Source organism: Nyctibius grandis, chromosome 17 (assembly GCF_013368605.1).
Source record: "Nyctibius grandis isolate bNycGra1 chromosome 17, bNycGra1.pri, whole genome shotgun sequence".
Taxonomy (NCBI): Eukaryota; Metazoa; Chordata; class Aves; order Nyctibiiformes; family Nyctibiidae; genus Nyctibius; species Nyctibius grandis.
This window is the reverse complement of record NC_090674.1, coordinates 5,214,669-5,229,751: the sequence shown is the minus strand read 5'-3', so window position 1 is coordinate 5,229,751 and position 15,083 is coordinate 5,214,669. Positions and strand designations below refer to the sequence as shown.

At 45.4% G+C, this 15,083-nt stretch overlaps 1 protein-coding gene across 3 annotated transcripts in view; it reads right to left on the bottom strand.

The window, feature by feature from the left end:
• Positions 1–3,866: 3,866 nt before the first annotated feature.
• Positions 3,867–15,083, bottom strand: part of RERE (arginine-glutamic acid dipeptide repeats) — a 207,233-nt gene continuing 196,016 nt past the window's right edge. For 2 of the 3 annotated variants that reach the window (XM_068414260.1, XM_068414263.1), the window contains 6 exons: positions 12,978–14,359; positions 12,367–12,589; positions 11,115–11,838; positions 7,948–8,094; positions 7,543–7,723; positions 3,867–6,930 (listed from right to left, as the gene is read on the bottom strand). In XM_068414260.1, the coding sequence (XP_068270361.1) occupies positions 6,897–6,930; positions 7,543–7,723; positions 7,948–8,094; positions 11,115–11,838; positions 12,367–12,589; positions 12,978–14,359 (2,691 nt within the window). In that variant the 3' untranslated portion in view covers positions 3,867–6,896. The remainder of the gene's footprint in view (positions 6,931–7,542; positions 7,724–7,947; positions 8,095–11,114; positions 11,839–12,366; positions 12,590–12,977; positions 14,360–15,083) is intronic. The other variant, XM_068414261.1, reaches the window with a different exon arrangement.

Sequence of the window (15,083 nt, the reverse complement as noted above, 5' to 3'; positions counted from 1 at the left end):
TAGAAGGAGGAAAACCCCCCATGAAGCTGTGGCTGGGTATTTTGAAAGCGTACATTCATCCATGTTACCAGGCCAAGAATACTATATTCCTTGTAATTGCCTAGACTTTGTAATTAGGGTTCATTCAAACAAGCTGCAATGCCAGAGAAATTTCCATCTTACAGATTTGACTAATAGTCTGTTCCAGCAAAACCAAGACCCCAGGCAAAGTGAAATACAACTCCATTGACATCATCCACAGCTATTTTCCAAGGCCAGTGCATCAATTTATTCCATAGTTTCTCTCCCATACACGTGTTCCCTGGTGCAGGAAACTCAGCCTTGCAGCTATAGGGAGAGACAGGAGTGCTCATAAGCTAAGCAACGACTTTGCAGAGCATGCTTCTTTCTGGTGACATTGCCACAGGTAAGGACATTGTACAAATATTTATAAAGAGCTAACAAATAATGAAATGGAATTGCAACAGGATTCAGAAATTGAAAAGACCCAACAAAGTAATCCAGAGTAAAAGAATGGGTAACAAGACCGATTGCTTGAATCTTTTGCAGGTCTTTCACTTTGATAACCGTACTTCTCGGTTACCTTAAGCGTGCTTTGGTGTAAGGGAAATCACACGACTTCATTAATATTAATAATCAGTAAAGTTATTCATGCTTACGTTGAAGCTGGGCTTGATTTAGTGTCCTAAAATTCACATACTCTGACTTTCAAAACCTGAGAGATGTACAAGCAATGGAACTATCAAATCCTGTCCTGGATGTCACTTCTACCTGCCAAGGAACAGGGCAGGGAAGTAGCTGATTTTGCAGGGGCCAAGTTACCACTTCTACAGAGATGAGCATTTATAAAGAACAAAAAACAGCCTGGCTAAATCGTCCACTTGAGATTTATGGTTTGCATTATGTTTTGATCTTTTGCTCGAGTTTGTTTTTGCAAAGACAACACTGTGCAAAAAATCAGGCTTAATTACCTTGCATTAAAGAAAACAAGCAGAACATTAGTTTGCAACGGATGACTTGTACATGCAGGGCAGCTGAAAGGCTCTTCCCTCCAACATCAGACATCGAGTCTTTCTGATACAGTTCAGTTAAGCAACTACCCTGGAAAAAGGCTCAATACGAACACCAGCAAGATTTTCTCAAGCTTACCTGTCACACAGGAGAGCAAGGGCGGAAAAACATCTGGGACTGCGAACGCAGGAGCAGCTGACTTGGACATATGGAAGAGCACCTGCCAGAGCAACATGGACGGAACTGAGCAAACAGAACAAGCCCCTGGGTTGCAAGGGTCTTGGCTGCCTCACGGACCAAAGGATACTTGCCAGGAGGAGCACAGAGAGACCCAGCTCCTTTGGGGACCAAGAGACACTACCAGGAGGGGCAGAGGGGAAGGTGGCTCCCTTTGTGATCAAGGAACACTTCCAGGAGGGGCCAGGTGACAGTGTACCCCAAGGCCTGGGCCTCCCTCCACAGGCAAACAGACATGGCTGCCCTCAGAGAAGAGGCTGTGCCCAAGCCTCCCTCCCACCACCTTTGTCACCCTTTTCCCTGTCACAGCAGAGGAAAGGCTCTTACCTGCACACCGCCATGCCGCCCGGCCTGAGGAACTCCCTCACAGCAGCTGCCAGAACCTTCTGGGCCAGGTGCTCTCTGTGCGGGCCGTCCCTAATGAGAGTCAGGCCTGCCTTCCCACCCAGTCCCTCACCAGAGCTGGGCCTGCTTTCCCACCCAGCCGGGCCTGCCCCTCACCAGAGCCGGGCCTGCCCCTCACCAGAGCCGGGCCTGCCCCTCACCAGAGCCGGGCCTGCCTTCCCGCCCAGCCGGGCCTGCCCCTCACCAGAGCCGGGCCCACCTTCCCGCCCAGCCGGGCCCCCTCAGCTCCACGGGGTCTCCCCGCCTCACCTCCAGGGCTCTCCCCCTCACACACCCAGCCCCGCTGCCTCACGTTACCACTGCCCAAAAGAAAGTTGCTTAAAGATCTTCAGGGACTAAACCCGTTGCAGAGGAGCTTCTGCAAAGAACAGAAATTTCACAACAAGCGACAGAAGAGCTACCTTTTGTGACGTTCAAACAACAGAAAATCAAATTCCTTAACAAAACACCCAGCTTCACCTTTTCTCCTTGAATCTAAATGATTATAAGTTGTAAAAAGCCACCCATGGCCTAGGAAAGACTGAAATCCTACGGCCTATGTTACTTTTTACAGCTGACATGACATTAGAATGAAGTCTGGTAATGTGCACATAAGATGGCTTTCCAGCCTTTACCCTTGCAATGGCAAGGCACCATTAACACAAGACTAATATAATAGAAGAACTGCATTGTTCAATTTATGAAGTAATAAAAACCCTCTTCGGCCTTGTCCCTGCAGGGTTCATCATTTAAAGTCTGGAAACTGAAGAACATGCAACAGGAAAGGGAGGGTGGCCTAAGCCTATTCAAGTTCTATGTTAAGTACAAGGAATTAAAAAACCAGAAGAAATGTCAAAATAAATACCATAGCACATGTTCAAGCCAGCCTCAAAAAAAAAGCACTTTCAGAAGCTATTTCCAGTAGACAAGAACTGACCTTCCCCTTATAAAATGCCACAGGGTATAAATAGAGCTGCCTCTTCAAATATGCAGCTCCAAACTCCTGTGCAATTTGTCATGAATACTTCTCCGTCTGCTTCAAGCACACTCAAACAACAGGGCACTCTTTCCTCACTACAATCAGAGCACTAATTAGCTGGAACTGGAGTCAAAATACCTCACTATTTCCAAAAAATCACAGATCAAAACCAAAGCGGAACTAGATCAAGAATGCAGCCTTCCCATCTCCCTTTTAACCAAACATTTATTCTGTAAAGATACTCGCCCCTTCTCTCTGGGCATCACAACATTTTCCTCAGTTTTGGAGATGCTGATTATCATGAAGTGCAAATATGGAACACCCAAACAGCCAGCTCACACAAATACATTATAATCCCTGATAGATGGGAGACAGGGAGCCATTACAAATGTACACAAACACGTAACTTTATGCAATTTGAAAGCAAATTCTAGCTTTTCATCAGGCAATGAATAGACAATGAGTTATTGTGCATCTTGTTGTCTGCAATTATAATCCCTTTGGAATGCATCTCTTGCCAGCTCTGGATCAGCTGCGTGCCAGACGACTCTACTGGCACAAAGTAACATCTCTTAGAAAATAAGACGCATGAAAAACTCGGCTACTGGGGTATATATAGTGCACTATATCTAAATTCAGGCTTACACTTCATGAGTCATCAGGCCTCATTTTCTCTTGCATGTCTTCTGAACACCTTTCGTTCACAGGCAAATTTAGAAGAAGATGACAGCACGTAGTCTCTCCTACTCTGTTGAAACTAGGGGAATTGTCCTCTCTGGTTTAGAAGTTCTCGTGTTTCTACTCTTTTTTTTGGCTGACGCAAAGAGAGCTTATGCACACACTTCATTCTAACTACTTATTTGCACTCATGCAGATCAGTGGCTACAATATATTACCATTGTACACGGAAAAGCCCTTAAGTCATGACAGCCAAAACATCCTTACACATTCATTCTTGTCAATTTGACTGCTTAACTTATGGAAAAACCTGCCAGAGTTATGCAGTATGGCCCTAGAGCATAAACGGGCCTCAGGGAGACAGAATATACTCTGGAATTGGACATGACGTTGGTGTTTTGTGTACTGTATATTAAAAACAAAATGACCTCAAAGAAAAAATAAAGCCAAGAAAGACAAGACAGCTTTGGACAGACAAGATGGCCATGCCAGCATCCCGTATTATCCCAAATGAAAATAATTCTTTTCCCACTAACAACAATCAATAGACACATTTCGCTTGCAGGCAAAACCTGGCTGCTGTAGTGTAGCTTGGTTTTATTTATGTCCACAAATATTTCAAAAAAATTACAAAATACTCAAATGGAGAGAACACAGAAGTCACGATTTCTGGGTTTCTACTCTGTTTACACTGTGTTATCCCATGGCAAACTACTCATATATACATTAAGCTTCAAGATATATATAAATGTAGCAGTCAGAATGTACACTCTGCTTTAACGGTGCAGTGAAACAAGCTCAACCATGACGACATAGAACAAGAGAGACGTTTCAAAAACACTAAAGCAAAATTAAAAAATAACCTTCCAAACCAGAGGAAAAATAAGAGAGATTTCTTAAAGAAAATCAAAATATCTGGGTTGATTTAACAGGGCATCGAACACCAAGATGGCTTCAAAAACCACTGCATGTAAAGTTGTAGTTAATCATTGGTCTAAAATGGAAGAATTTCAGTGCTTATTTGCTGAATGATGTGAACAAAAGCACCCATAAATTATCAGAATGCTTTTCAGAAAAAAAAAAGATAGAGAGGAAAAAAAGAGATAATTAATAGCTTTTGAACAGACTGCAAACTTCAGCTGAAAAAAAAAAATAGAGAGAGGACCATGGGAGGTAATTAGCTTTTTTTTTTTCAAGAACAACTATAGCTAAAAATAACAGCAAAAGAGAAGTATCAGAAGAAATGGCTGAAGTGGCTGAACTCCCCCAAACTCCCAAATTTCACATGGTAAAAACAAGGAGTGGAGGTTTAACTGAAATGTGCTTAATTAGACCTTTAAAGCAAACTGAGGCACTCTCTCTCTGCTGAGCAGACCAATCTTACTAGCTACTCCACTCTTAGTAAAAGTAAAAAATATTACTCAGAAGAAAAACATTTCACCTGATCACTGCAGACAGCGACTGAAGGCATTGACTGAAGATTTTACCATCCTCGATTCTAGATTGACCTCATGATTTCCCAATCTCAGAAACACTAGCTGTTCCTCCTAATACCTTCACAGAGAGTTCAAATATAGCAGATGGAACTGATTAAACACTATTGCAGTTCTTTAGCACTGAGAAATCTGGAATGGAGGACAGAAAAAAAGGAAGATTAACATCAGCTGAAACAGTCTTCTTCCCTCTCCTATATACTCTTGCCTTATGTGGACCTACAATACCTCGATGTGTATTTTTAATTGGTAAATTGATGTTACTAGTTGTCCAACAGTAATCTTTGGGCACTACCACTGACACTGTTTCGAGACCCATGAGGTGGATAAAGCACTGTGCATGCCATGCCTTCCATCCGAACGTATGATTAACTACAAGTTTATCAAACATGGCTCAGGACAGTCCTATGACACAACCATCACACTGAACAGTCTATAACAGCAGAGAGAGAGCACTCGTAAGTTAAGAGAGAGAATGGGGGGGAAGTTATGCACCAGCAGAAAAAATGGCCAGCAGATTCAGATGTCCATTGGTTGCATCACCCTCTGCTCTGGCAAAGAAAACCCATGGCAAAACAGTGAAAAAAATAAATTCGGCCTAGACAGTAAGCAGAGCTGTCTCCAAAATAATGCTCACTGGCCTTCTGTGTATTCCTCTCCTTTTACCATCCACATGGGAACTAGCCAACAGCAGTTATTCTGCGTGGACCTGTTGTGTTGGGAGTCAGTAAATGTTACTCTCCATGTATCTGGTTAATCCCAAAGCAGTAAGTTCCTGAGATACAGAACACTGGTGGCAATTAAAAAGGTTTTGCTTACAAAAACCAAACTAAAACCGTCAAAGAGAAATACAGAGGTCTTTGCAAAACAACTTTAAGAACACTGAGTTGCCTATCCACTTTTCTTAAGAACATATCAAACATAATAGGCCAGAAAGAGCACGTCCTCCAAAAATATGCACATGCATACAAAATTCTGGCTGTACTAGTTTGAACCACGGAACATTTTAAAAAAGATATTTTAGAACAGATTATTTCTTTGAACCTTTGCCTAAAGTCTAAAACCATCGTAGTTAGATTAAGTTCCAAAAGGTAATAGGAAAGAAGTGTATTATGGCCACACTGAAAATTAACCCTTGAAGTAGGCATCAAAAGGGTAAGCTAGTCCCAAGGGACACCTGTACTGCTGAGAAACCCAACTCAACAGAAATCATCTGCAGAACAGAGAGATGTAACATGAACAAAAAAAAAAAAAACCCAAACAACCAAATGAACCAAAAAACCAAGAACAGAAACAGTCATTTGCAACATTATCCCTGCAACTCCCTTTAATGCTTATTGTTGATATCAAACCAAATTTCAAGCTTTTACCCATTTGAAATTATTGATACCCATCATTCCCTTTAATTAAAGGGATAATTATATATATATATTTTATTAAAAAATCAACTCTGTATTCTGTCAATACCAGGTAGGAATTCACAATTTGTGATGTTACTGAAAATTAAGATAAACGTTTCTGGAGTTTTGTTTTGTTTCTCCCCTCTACCCAAAAAAGTTATTTACAGACTTAAAAAGCCATGCTGCAGAACTGAGCTCTCTTTAAAATTATGAAGATTTCCTACAATGTATTAAAATAAAAGTAGATTTTTATTATTATAGCACTTGAATTCAGAGCTTGTTATGTCACCTACTTGCAATCCTTGTTTTTTTTAAAATAGCTATAGATGCATTGAGTGTCTCTTCACGCACAGTGACTTGTGTTGTGAACCTGATTCTAGCACCTACTAAAAACAAACTAGTAAGAAAAAGAAAAAAAAAAAAACCAAGATTGCAGGAAGTTCTCTGAATATTCCACACAGTTCTGTATTTTCAATAGGCTTCTGAATACGTTGTCATGCAGGGAGACCCACACCAGTCTTGAGAAATCTTCTCTACAAATGAACACTATGCTGATAAGTCTCTACTTGTTGGGTGGTTGTTTCTGTTTTAAATATATAAAGAAATCTTTATAAGATATTCTTTTCCTTTTGTAGCTCTTATTGTATGTAAAAATGTTCCACTCCTTCCCAAGGACTGGGGTTTCCATAGCCAGCATTACAAATAAATAATTTATTACAACTGTTTGTCGCCTTCTTTCTTCAGTCGACTGAAAGAGAAAGAAAACTCATTTTACCAAAACGAAGGAGGTGTCATGACACTTCAGAGACAGCTTGCCTTCCTGCTAACCTCACCCGGGTGCCCTGAAGGGAACAGAGGTTGCAACAGGACTCGCGAGCTTTCAGCACAAAAACGAGCGCCCATCGTAACAGCTGGTAATGCAAGATCCGTATCATTCACACATTTCAACTTCCTATTGCCCTTAGTCATTTCTTAAGATTTATTGAACTCCTCCCCTCCTCTCATTCATAATGCTTTTACCCACCCTCCTCCACTGTTCTCAAGGAAGAGAGAGATGTGGAAGCAGCAATCATAGTAAGTAGCACACTAAAAGTCCCAATCAGAGGTAATTCTGCAATGGAAGACCCAGCTAGTCTACGTCCTCTGCCAGTAATTTGGACCTAGTTTCCAACTTGCCCTATCACCTATGCCCGAATTAGGTCTTAGTACAGCTTCACCATCTTCCATAACTGCATCAGGACAGTAACTCAGCACATAGTAAGAAAGGCAGGAATTCAGAAGAAAAAAGATGAAATGTGGAGAAAGATGAAGGCAGCTGTAGCACCCGTGAGTCTCCAAAAGCCTCCATTGCACCTCTCACCTGTAATAATCTTCCTGACTTGGTAGATGACCACCATGCATGTGAGGATGCCCATGCAACCACTGCTGCTCCATTGCCAGTCTTTGCAGCTCTGCTGACTGGGCATGCATGGCCTGCAGTTGGTGGGCTGCCGACATAGGAGGTGGAATGGCACCAGGCAGATCTCGTGGATAAGGAGTACCTAAGAGAGAGTTGCCCATTTTTAGACACCTGTTTGCTACGAGGTCTGCAGAGAGTTGTCCCATTAAGCTTTTTTTTTTGAACCAACCAACCAACCTTTGGCTATAACCTAAGCTACAGCTCAACTCCACCAACTCCCTTCCCAAGAAATGCTAAGACACAGATGAAAAGATGACAGTTCAGATCAAGAGCCAACCTTCATAAAGGACTGCAAAATGCTCTCACCAAAGACTGGATGTCGGAGCATTTCATGCTCATGAGGTGGCTGCCCTAGCAATGGGTTGGGGATGGTCCCAGGTGGGTAGGGAAAACGTGCCAAATGGGGTCCAGCTGCTAGAGGATCCACCAGCGGGTGAACAGGTCCTGCTGAACCTTTAAAAGAAGCAAAGCAAGCATCAATCAACTGCTTTGGGAAGCATCGCTCACTGTTGGGAGATCAAAAGCCCGGTTAGACGTGAGCTGGATAAACATTTGGCCTAACTGGCATGTAATACCAGGAGCTTAGCTCCAGCCAACTTGAAACCCACTTTTCTATTTTAAAATTGCTTAAATTGCTTATCATAATTACATTTTTTACCATGTGTTCAGAGCACAAACACCTTGTCAAACACCTTAAAGTGGACTCTGAAAAAAGCAATCTGCTCTTCAGTCTTTACCTCCCAGCCACTTGTTCCCACCGCTACCTCCCACTATATGTGAGGCAACCTCTTAATCCATGGATCTCTGGGCCAAATTTTACTACTCTGCTCTCCTAGGAATCCCCTGTTCACAGAATCACAGAATCACAGAATGTTAGGGATTGGAAGGGACCTCGAAAGATCATCTAGTCCAATCCCCCTGCTAGAGCAGGATCACCTAGACCATATCACACAGGAACACATCCAGGTGGGTTTTGAATGTCTCCAGAGAAGGAGACTCCACAACCTCTCTGGGCAGCCTGTGCCAGTGTTCGGTCACCCTCACCGTAAAGAAGTTTTTCCTCATATTTATGTGGAACCTCCTGTGTTCCAGCTTGCACCCATTGCCCCTTGTCCTGTCAAGGGATGTCACTGAGAAGAGCCTGGCTCCATCCTCTTGACACTTGCCCTTTACATATTTAGAAACATTAATGAGGTCACCCCTCAGTCTCCTCTTCTCTAAGCTAAAGAGACCCAGCTCCCTCAGCCTCTCCTCATAAGGGAGATGTTCCACTCCCTTAATCATCTTCGTGGCTCTGCGCTGGACTCTCTCTAGCAGTTCCCTGTCCTTCTTGAACTGAGGGGCCCAGAACTGGACACAATATTGCAGATGCGGCCTCACCAGGGCAGAGTAGAAGGGGAGGAGAACCTCTCTTGACCTGCTAACCACACCCCTTCTAATACACCCCAGGATGCCATTGGCCTTCTTGGCCACAAGGGCACATTGCTGGCTCATTCTTGGCTTTTACAAGTCACCTCAAACATATTGCTACAAACTGAACTGTTTCAGTTGATTTTTCTGGAGATTCCTCAGAAATAAGCAATCCCGTTTCTATCCATCAGTGCAAGTGACTTGAATTACAGATCTGCTCCCACAAATAATGTGAGGAAGGAATATGCTCAGCTCCAATAACTACACTGAGAAAAAACAAAGCCATCAGAGAACCATGGAATGCTTTATTGAAGCACTGTGACAGGGAAACGACGTCTTTTTCTTTAACTATCAATCTCTGACACCCAGCCTCTCTTTCTGAAGAGAGCTCTGATCTCTTCACAACAAAGACAGCTAACATTTAGAAAAATTTTCCCCAAAACTCTCTTCTATTTTCCCTTTACACAGATAAAATTGAAGGATCAACTAGTGACATTTAGTACAGAAGCGCTCAAGCATCCTTCTGACTTTACCAATACTACTTGATAGGCCAAAAGCTGGCAAAAACCTTTGCAAAAGATGACACTGTCACCATCCTGTGTGGAGAGGGACACCTGTAGACAACCCCTCTAATGTCAATTTACTGATATGATGAAAAAAAACCACTGGCAAAGCCTGAAAAATACTTAATCATCTCATCTGCAATCTCAGCACGTTAAGCTGTTAGCAGATTGCAGAGGAACCGCTAGACTGAGAGCGAGAAGGTACTGGCCGTATTTTTGTCCAGAACAAGTAACTGGGGAGTGTCTACACTTACCTGCACAGAGGTGGTGACTTACCTGACGACAGAATCCTTGTATAGACATGATCTATGACAAATTTATTCTGCTATCAATGGGGTATGCAAACCTGCCTCACACTGAACCGGTTTGTAATTTGTGCAGTCAGTCCCAACCCAATTCCACAGCTGACAGCTTTCAGAACGCCGATTTTCTGTGCTATCATCTCCTACCTGTAACCCCCCGCCCTTAATCTCACAAGCTCCTGCTGATTTCCTTGCTGTACAACTTGGCTTCTGCAACAGCACTGAAATTCCTTCCAAACTCCAAACCCCAGACATCCTAGCTACATTTAACACATACTGCTCCAAGGCAAGTATGCTATATTTGCTTGCACAAACACAACATTTGTAGCCAGCTGCACCAGAAGTGGCACTTTTAAGTACTTATACTTCTTTTTTTTCTTACTTAGCAGCTACTGCACCTGGTGCCTTACTTGCTGTGTTCTCTCCAGTCTGCCACCAGAAAATCATAAAAATTCAGCTTAGTGCCTCATCTTCCAGACTCCAAGTTCCACACTCCAGACTTCTAGAGGAGTAACCATGTAGCTTTGGAAATGAGCAAGGCATCAATTCATTTTTGAGACTATTAAATACTTTGGGGAAAAAAATTCCACACATAAGAACACACCGTAGCTAAAAAGATGCTAACCCATAAATTCAGATGGTTCTTATGAGAATTGTGACAGAGAATTTCAGCTCAACTAAAGCCAGATGGTTGGCATGTTAAATGGCTAGAGATTAAGTCTCTCTCCTGAATTTTTCTTAGCTCCTATATGAAAACATCAGCTTCAGCTCCTTTCCAGCTATAACTCGTAACAGCCATTAGCATTAGCAGTGTTACCAGTTCCATGACATCGCTCCTAGTGAATTCCCTTTACCCAGTGGATTCTCCCCCTGTACACCAGACACCACTGCAGGTGATGCTCTAGGACTCCAATACTTTAAAAAAAAACAACAAAACAGCAAAGCTTTTACAGTGAGAGTGTGCAGCCTCAGTGAGGATCACTGTACTGTTACCATCACTTTATCACTGTAATTGGTCCATCCTCCCAAAAAATAATTGCTTGCATTTCAGTTATCACGACCTTGTACAGTACAGAAGTCAAATCACACACAAGAAAACAGGGATTTTGCTACTTGAATTCCAGAGTCGCAGCCTGCCTGTGTCAGGTAGGCTATCAGAGAGGCTCCCTAACTGCCTGGCCTGTTTCCCGGGGCTCACCTTGATGTAAGGGATCCTGCTGATGTAGGTGTAAATGCGAGTGTATGTGTGAATGTTGGTGATGGTGAGGCGTGACGTTGAACATCTGGAGCCGTGCCAACGGGTCATTCGTCAGCGACGCCATCCGCTCGGCGTGGATCCTCTCTGCTGCCAGTCTGTCAGGGTAGCTCATTTCAGGCCGCAACTGAGGGCCTGCCAGTGCAAGTCTCTCTCTTTCAAGGGGGTTCAAACCCGGGTGGAAGGAAGCAAATGGGTGAGGTCCTGCTGTTGGGGGAATAGTCAGTGCGCCATGCCTGGCAAAATGCTCCATGGGGTTAGTAGCTGGGTGCAGCGCATCTAGCTCCGGAGGCTTCACCTCAAAGCCAGGTTTCATCCTCTCTCTCAACTCCCTTTCCCGGATTTCTCGCTCCCGGATCTCCCGCTCTCGCAGCTCTCGTTCTCGAATGGTGGGATCCACGTTGTAGAGGCCGGGCATATGGTAGGCCAGAAGTGGATCAGTGGGGTTCAGGGGGACAAAGAAGGGATGATTACGGTTTGTTGGCGACATGACATGAGGACGAGCATATTCACTCAGTGTCCGTAACGCAGGTGTGTCTGGACCAATGTACGGTGGTACAGCAGCAATGGTCGTCGGTGGAGGTTCAAATGAAGGTCTCATATGTGCTGGCCCACTGAGCTGGGACTCTCCAAGACGGCCCTCATGGGAGGAGCTGGATACCTTCTGCTGCACAGAATGGGGGAAGAGAATTTTAGTTCAACACATTTGGCTTAAAAACACAGCCGGCACAGACCTCTGAAATGCACCACGGAATAGGAAGACTGTAGCACCCACCTTCTTTTCCAGCATCAATGATGTATTACCAACCTACCATTTCTGTGGGCCCAGAAGGAATCATTCCTTTCTGACAGGCCACAGAAAAATGGGTTAGTTGTATTGGCTCTTTATACCAAGACTGGAGTTTAGATCTCCCCATTAAAAAAAAGTTACATGCCTTTAAGTTTACTTCAAATTTTAAAAGCCTTCAGATCCCCTTTTTCTAGCAGGCAGCACTCTTGTGCCTGCACAGCAGTGCAAGGTACACAAAGGCACTCACTGTATCTGCACAGACTGCTTTTCTGCTCCCATGTTGACAAATACCTGATCGCACGTGCACTGAAGCGCTTCTGGGGACTGGCACTCTGTAGTCACCATCCAGGTCAGATCCTACCACACCAACTCCCTTAAACAGCTCTTAGCTACAAAGAAACCTACCGCAGCTCTTTCTGCTTCTCTTTCACGCTCCCGCTCCCTCTCTCTTTCCTTCTCTTTTTCTTTTTCTCTTTCTCTCTCTTCTCTGGCTTTCTGCTCTGCTTCCCTTTTGGCCTTTTCAATGGCCTCTTCTCTCTTCTTGGCCAGTTTCGATCCTGCCAGAGGCATAAAGTACAAGTCTGCTCTTGAGCATGAATTGTAGCCACGGTCCAGGTGCTTATAGAACCTGAAAGAAACAAACCAGAGAAAGATGCAAGAGTCTGGGATTTAAGAACTGTATGTCCAAAAAAAAAAGTACTACTCTACACTTACACCATAGCACTACCAGCTTCCCTGAAAGCCAGGAGAAAATTAATTTTACCATATTACTCCACAGACAAGCAGAGTATAAAACAGCTCTCACAATTACAAACTGTATTGCCCTCTCTGAATATGCTGGCTGAAACAGCACCTTTCCAGAAAAACGGAGCAAAATCATGCTAGAAAGAGGGTGACAAGATGCACATGTAAAATACACTCAGCTCCCACAGGAGCTCATTTCTCAGCTTTTGGCAGTGCCCTGCTACACAGAAAGACTGAGCACGTTAAGGAAGCACCACTGACAACCTCCATACCTGGCTGATTGACTAGCATGACTTGGTGTATCCACCACAGTAGGTTCTGGTGATGGACTTCTGGGTGGAGGGGGAGGGCTTTCTGGTTCCTCAGCTTCATCTGGGACTTCTTCTTTGATTTGAATAGGTGGTAGTGTGCAGGCTGTCACCACTGGCACATTTCCACTAGAAGCTGCTGATGTGGAGATGGAAGTCTGAAGTGGGATGCCAGGCACGGCGGGTGGCGTGGAAGTGGAGGGGCAAGAAGGAGGGGTGATGGAAGGTGGGCCTCCTGGGACAAACGGATGCTGAGAAAAGGGGGGCTGGGAGGATACCTGATGGAGTCCGGATGGGGGGTGATTAGCAGGTGGGGGAAGGCTCTGACTCTGCGTCAGCACTGGAGGCTGGGCTTGCGAAGACTGCAGTGGTTGGCTTTGAGGCATCAGCTGCAAAGGAGGAGGGTGGGCGGATGGAGGATGATGAGTTGACAGGGAGCTCAGAGGTTTTAAAGCAGGCGGTGGAGGCAAGTTGGAGTTCATTGAGAATGGAGAAGGGCCAGAGAGATGAGGAGGGTGCTTGTGGGATGGAGCAGTGGGGAGCTGAGGGATTGGGGTAGTAGGAGGAGGTTTGATATGAGGCATGGCCATGGGTGCAGGGGGCAAGGGCTGCTCCCGCGGAGGCTGAGCCTGCTGCAGCGAGGTTGCGGTTGGCAGGACAGGCTGCGTTACCTGAACCTGGAGAGCAGAGTGAGGATGAGACGGTGCTTGTGTCTGAAGGGGAACCTGAGACTGAGATGACTGAGCGGGGAGGGAAAATGGCTGGGAAGGTACAGGATGAGGCAGCAGGGGCTGGGCCTGCAGGCTGTGAGGGGCAGGCTGGGCCTGACCGTGGAGGGGAGGCTGCGAGTGGGGCTGGGACGAGGCAGGGGTCTGCTGGCCCTGCGACACGCTCAAAGGCTGCAGCGGCGGGTGGGGCGATGGGAGCCTCTGCGGGTGCAGAGCAGGGGCCTGCTGTATGTGAGAATGAGGGGGCGGCGCAGGGGCCTGGGGCTGGCTGGGGGGCTGGGACGCTGACGGCGAGACCTGCGGTGGGGCTGAAGCAGCGCTAGACACTGCCGGCAGCGATGCTGGTAATGGGGCTGACACAGGTGGCGTGGGAGGAGGAGCCTGGCCAGAGCCGCTCTGCGCCTGCAGCGCCTGGGGCTGCGCCTGCAGCACTTGCTGCTGAGCAGATGAATCCGAGTCGCTCTCATTGTCTTGAGGACTAGGGATGCTCGGGGACGTGCTCCGGTTGTCCTGGTCGATGTCCTTGGGATCACTGCTCCCTTCATCATTGACACTGCGGCTGTCGGAGCTCTCGCCTTCACCCTCACCCTCCGAGGGAGAGTTTGGCCTGCTGATCTCCTGCAGGGAGAAGGGGAAGAATAACCACAGTGCGTAAGAAAACTGCACGGAGAACATGACCGTCGCGCCACAAGATGCAACCCGTTACACATGTTGTGCCAACACAAGTGCAAGTGCCACCCTTTGAACCTCACAGGACTTCAAACAGCCCAGGCAACATAAATACCCGAAGGGAGGGTGCAAAGACAACAGAGACAGGCTCTTTTTAGTAGTGTCCAGTGGCAATGGGCACAAACTGAAATCCAGGAGGTTCAGCCTTTACATAATTAAATGCTTTTTCACTATGAGGGTGACCAAGCAATGGAACAGGTTGTCCAGAGATGCTCGGGACTCTCCATCTTTGGAGATATTCAAAAGCTATCTGGACATGGTCCGGGGCAGTCAGCTCTACGTGGCCCTGCTTGAGCACAGGGGGTGGGCCAGATGACCTCCAGGTCCCTTCCAACCTCAACCATTCTGTGATTCTGTAATATGGAAAGCCCAGTGCCAAAATTCCCAAAGCCGGTGCACAGAGTGAACCTGGTCAGGTACACGGAGCTGAAAAGACATCCTGAAAGTATTTCGATTGAGCTTTGATACCATTAAATTTAGAGAATTCCAGTGATGGTCTTCTAACTTGCCACAGAAGAGGAAAAAACAAATTTCAATTAAGAAAAGTTGGGGTGGAGGGAGTGGAAAATAATCCAAGTCTAGTCCTATATGGTTGATATTGATATTAAAACAA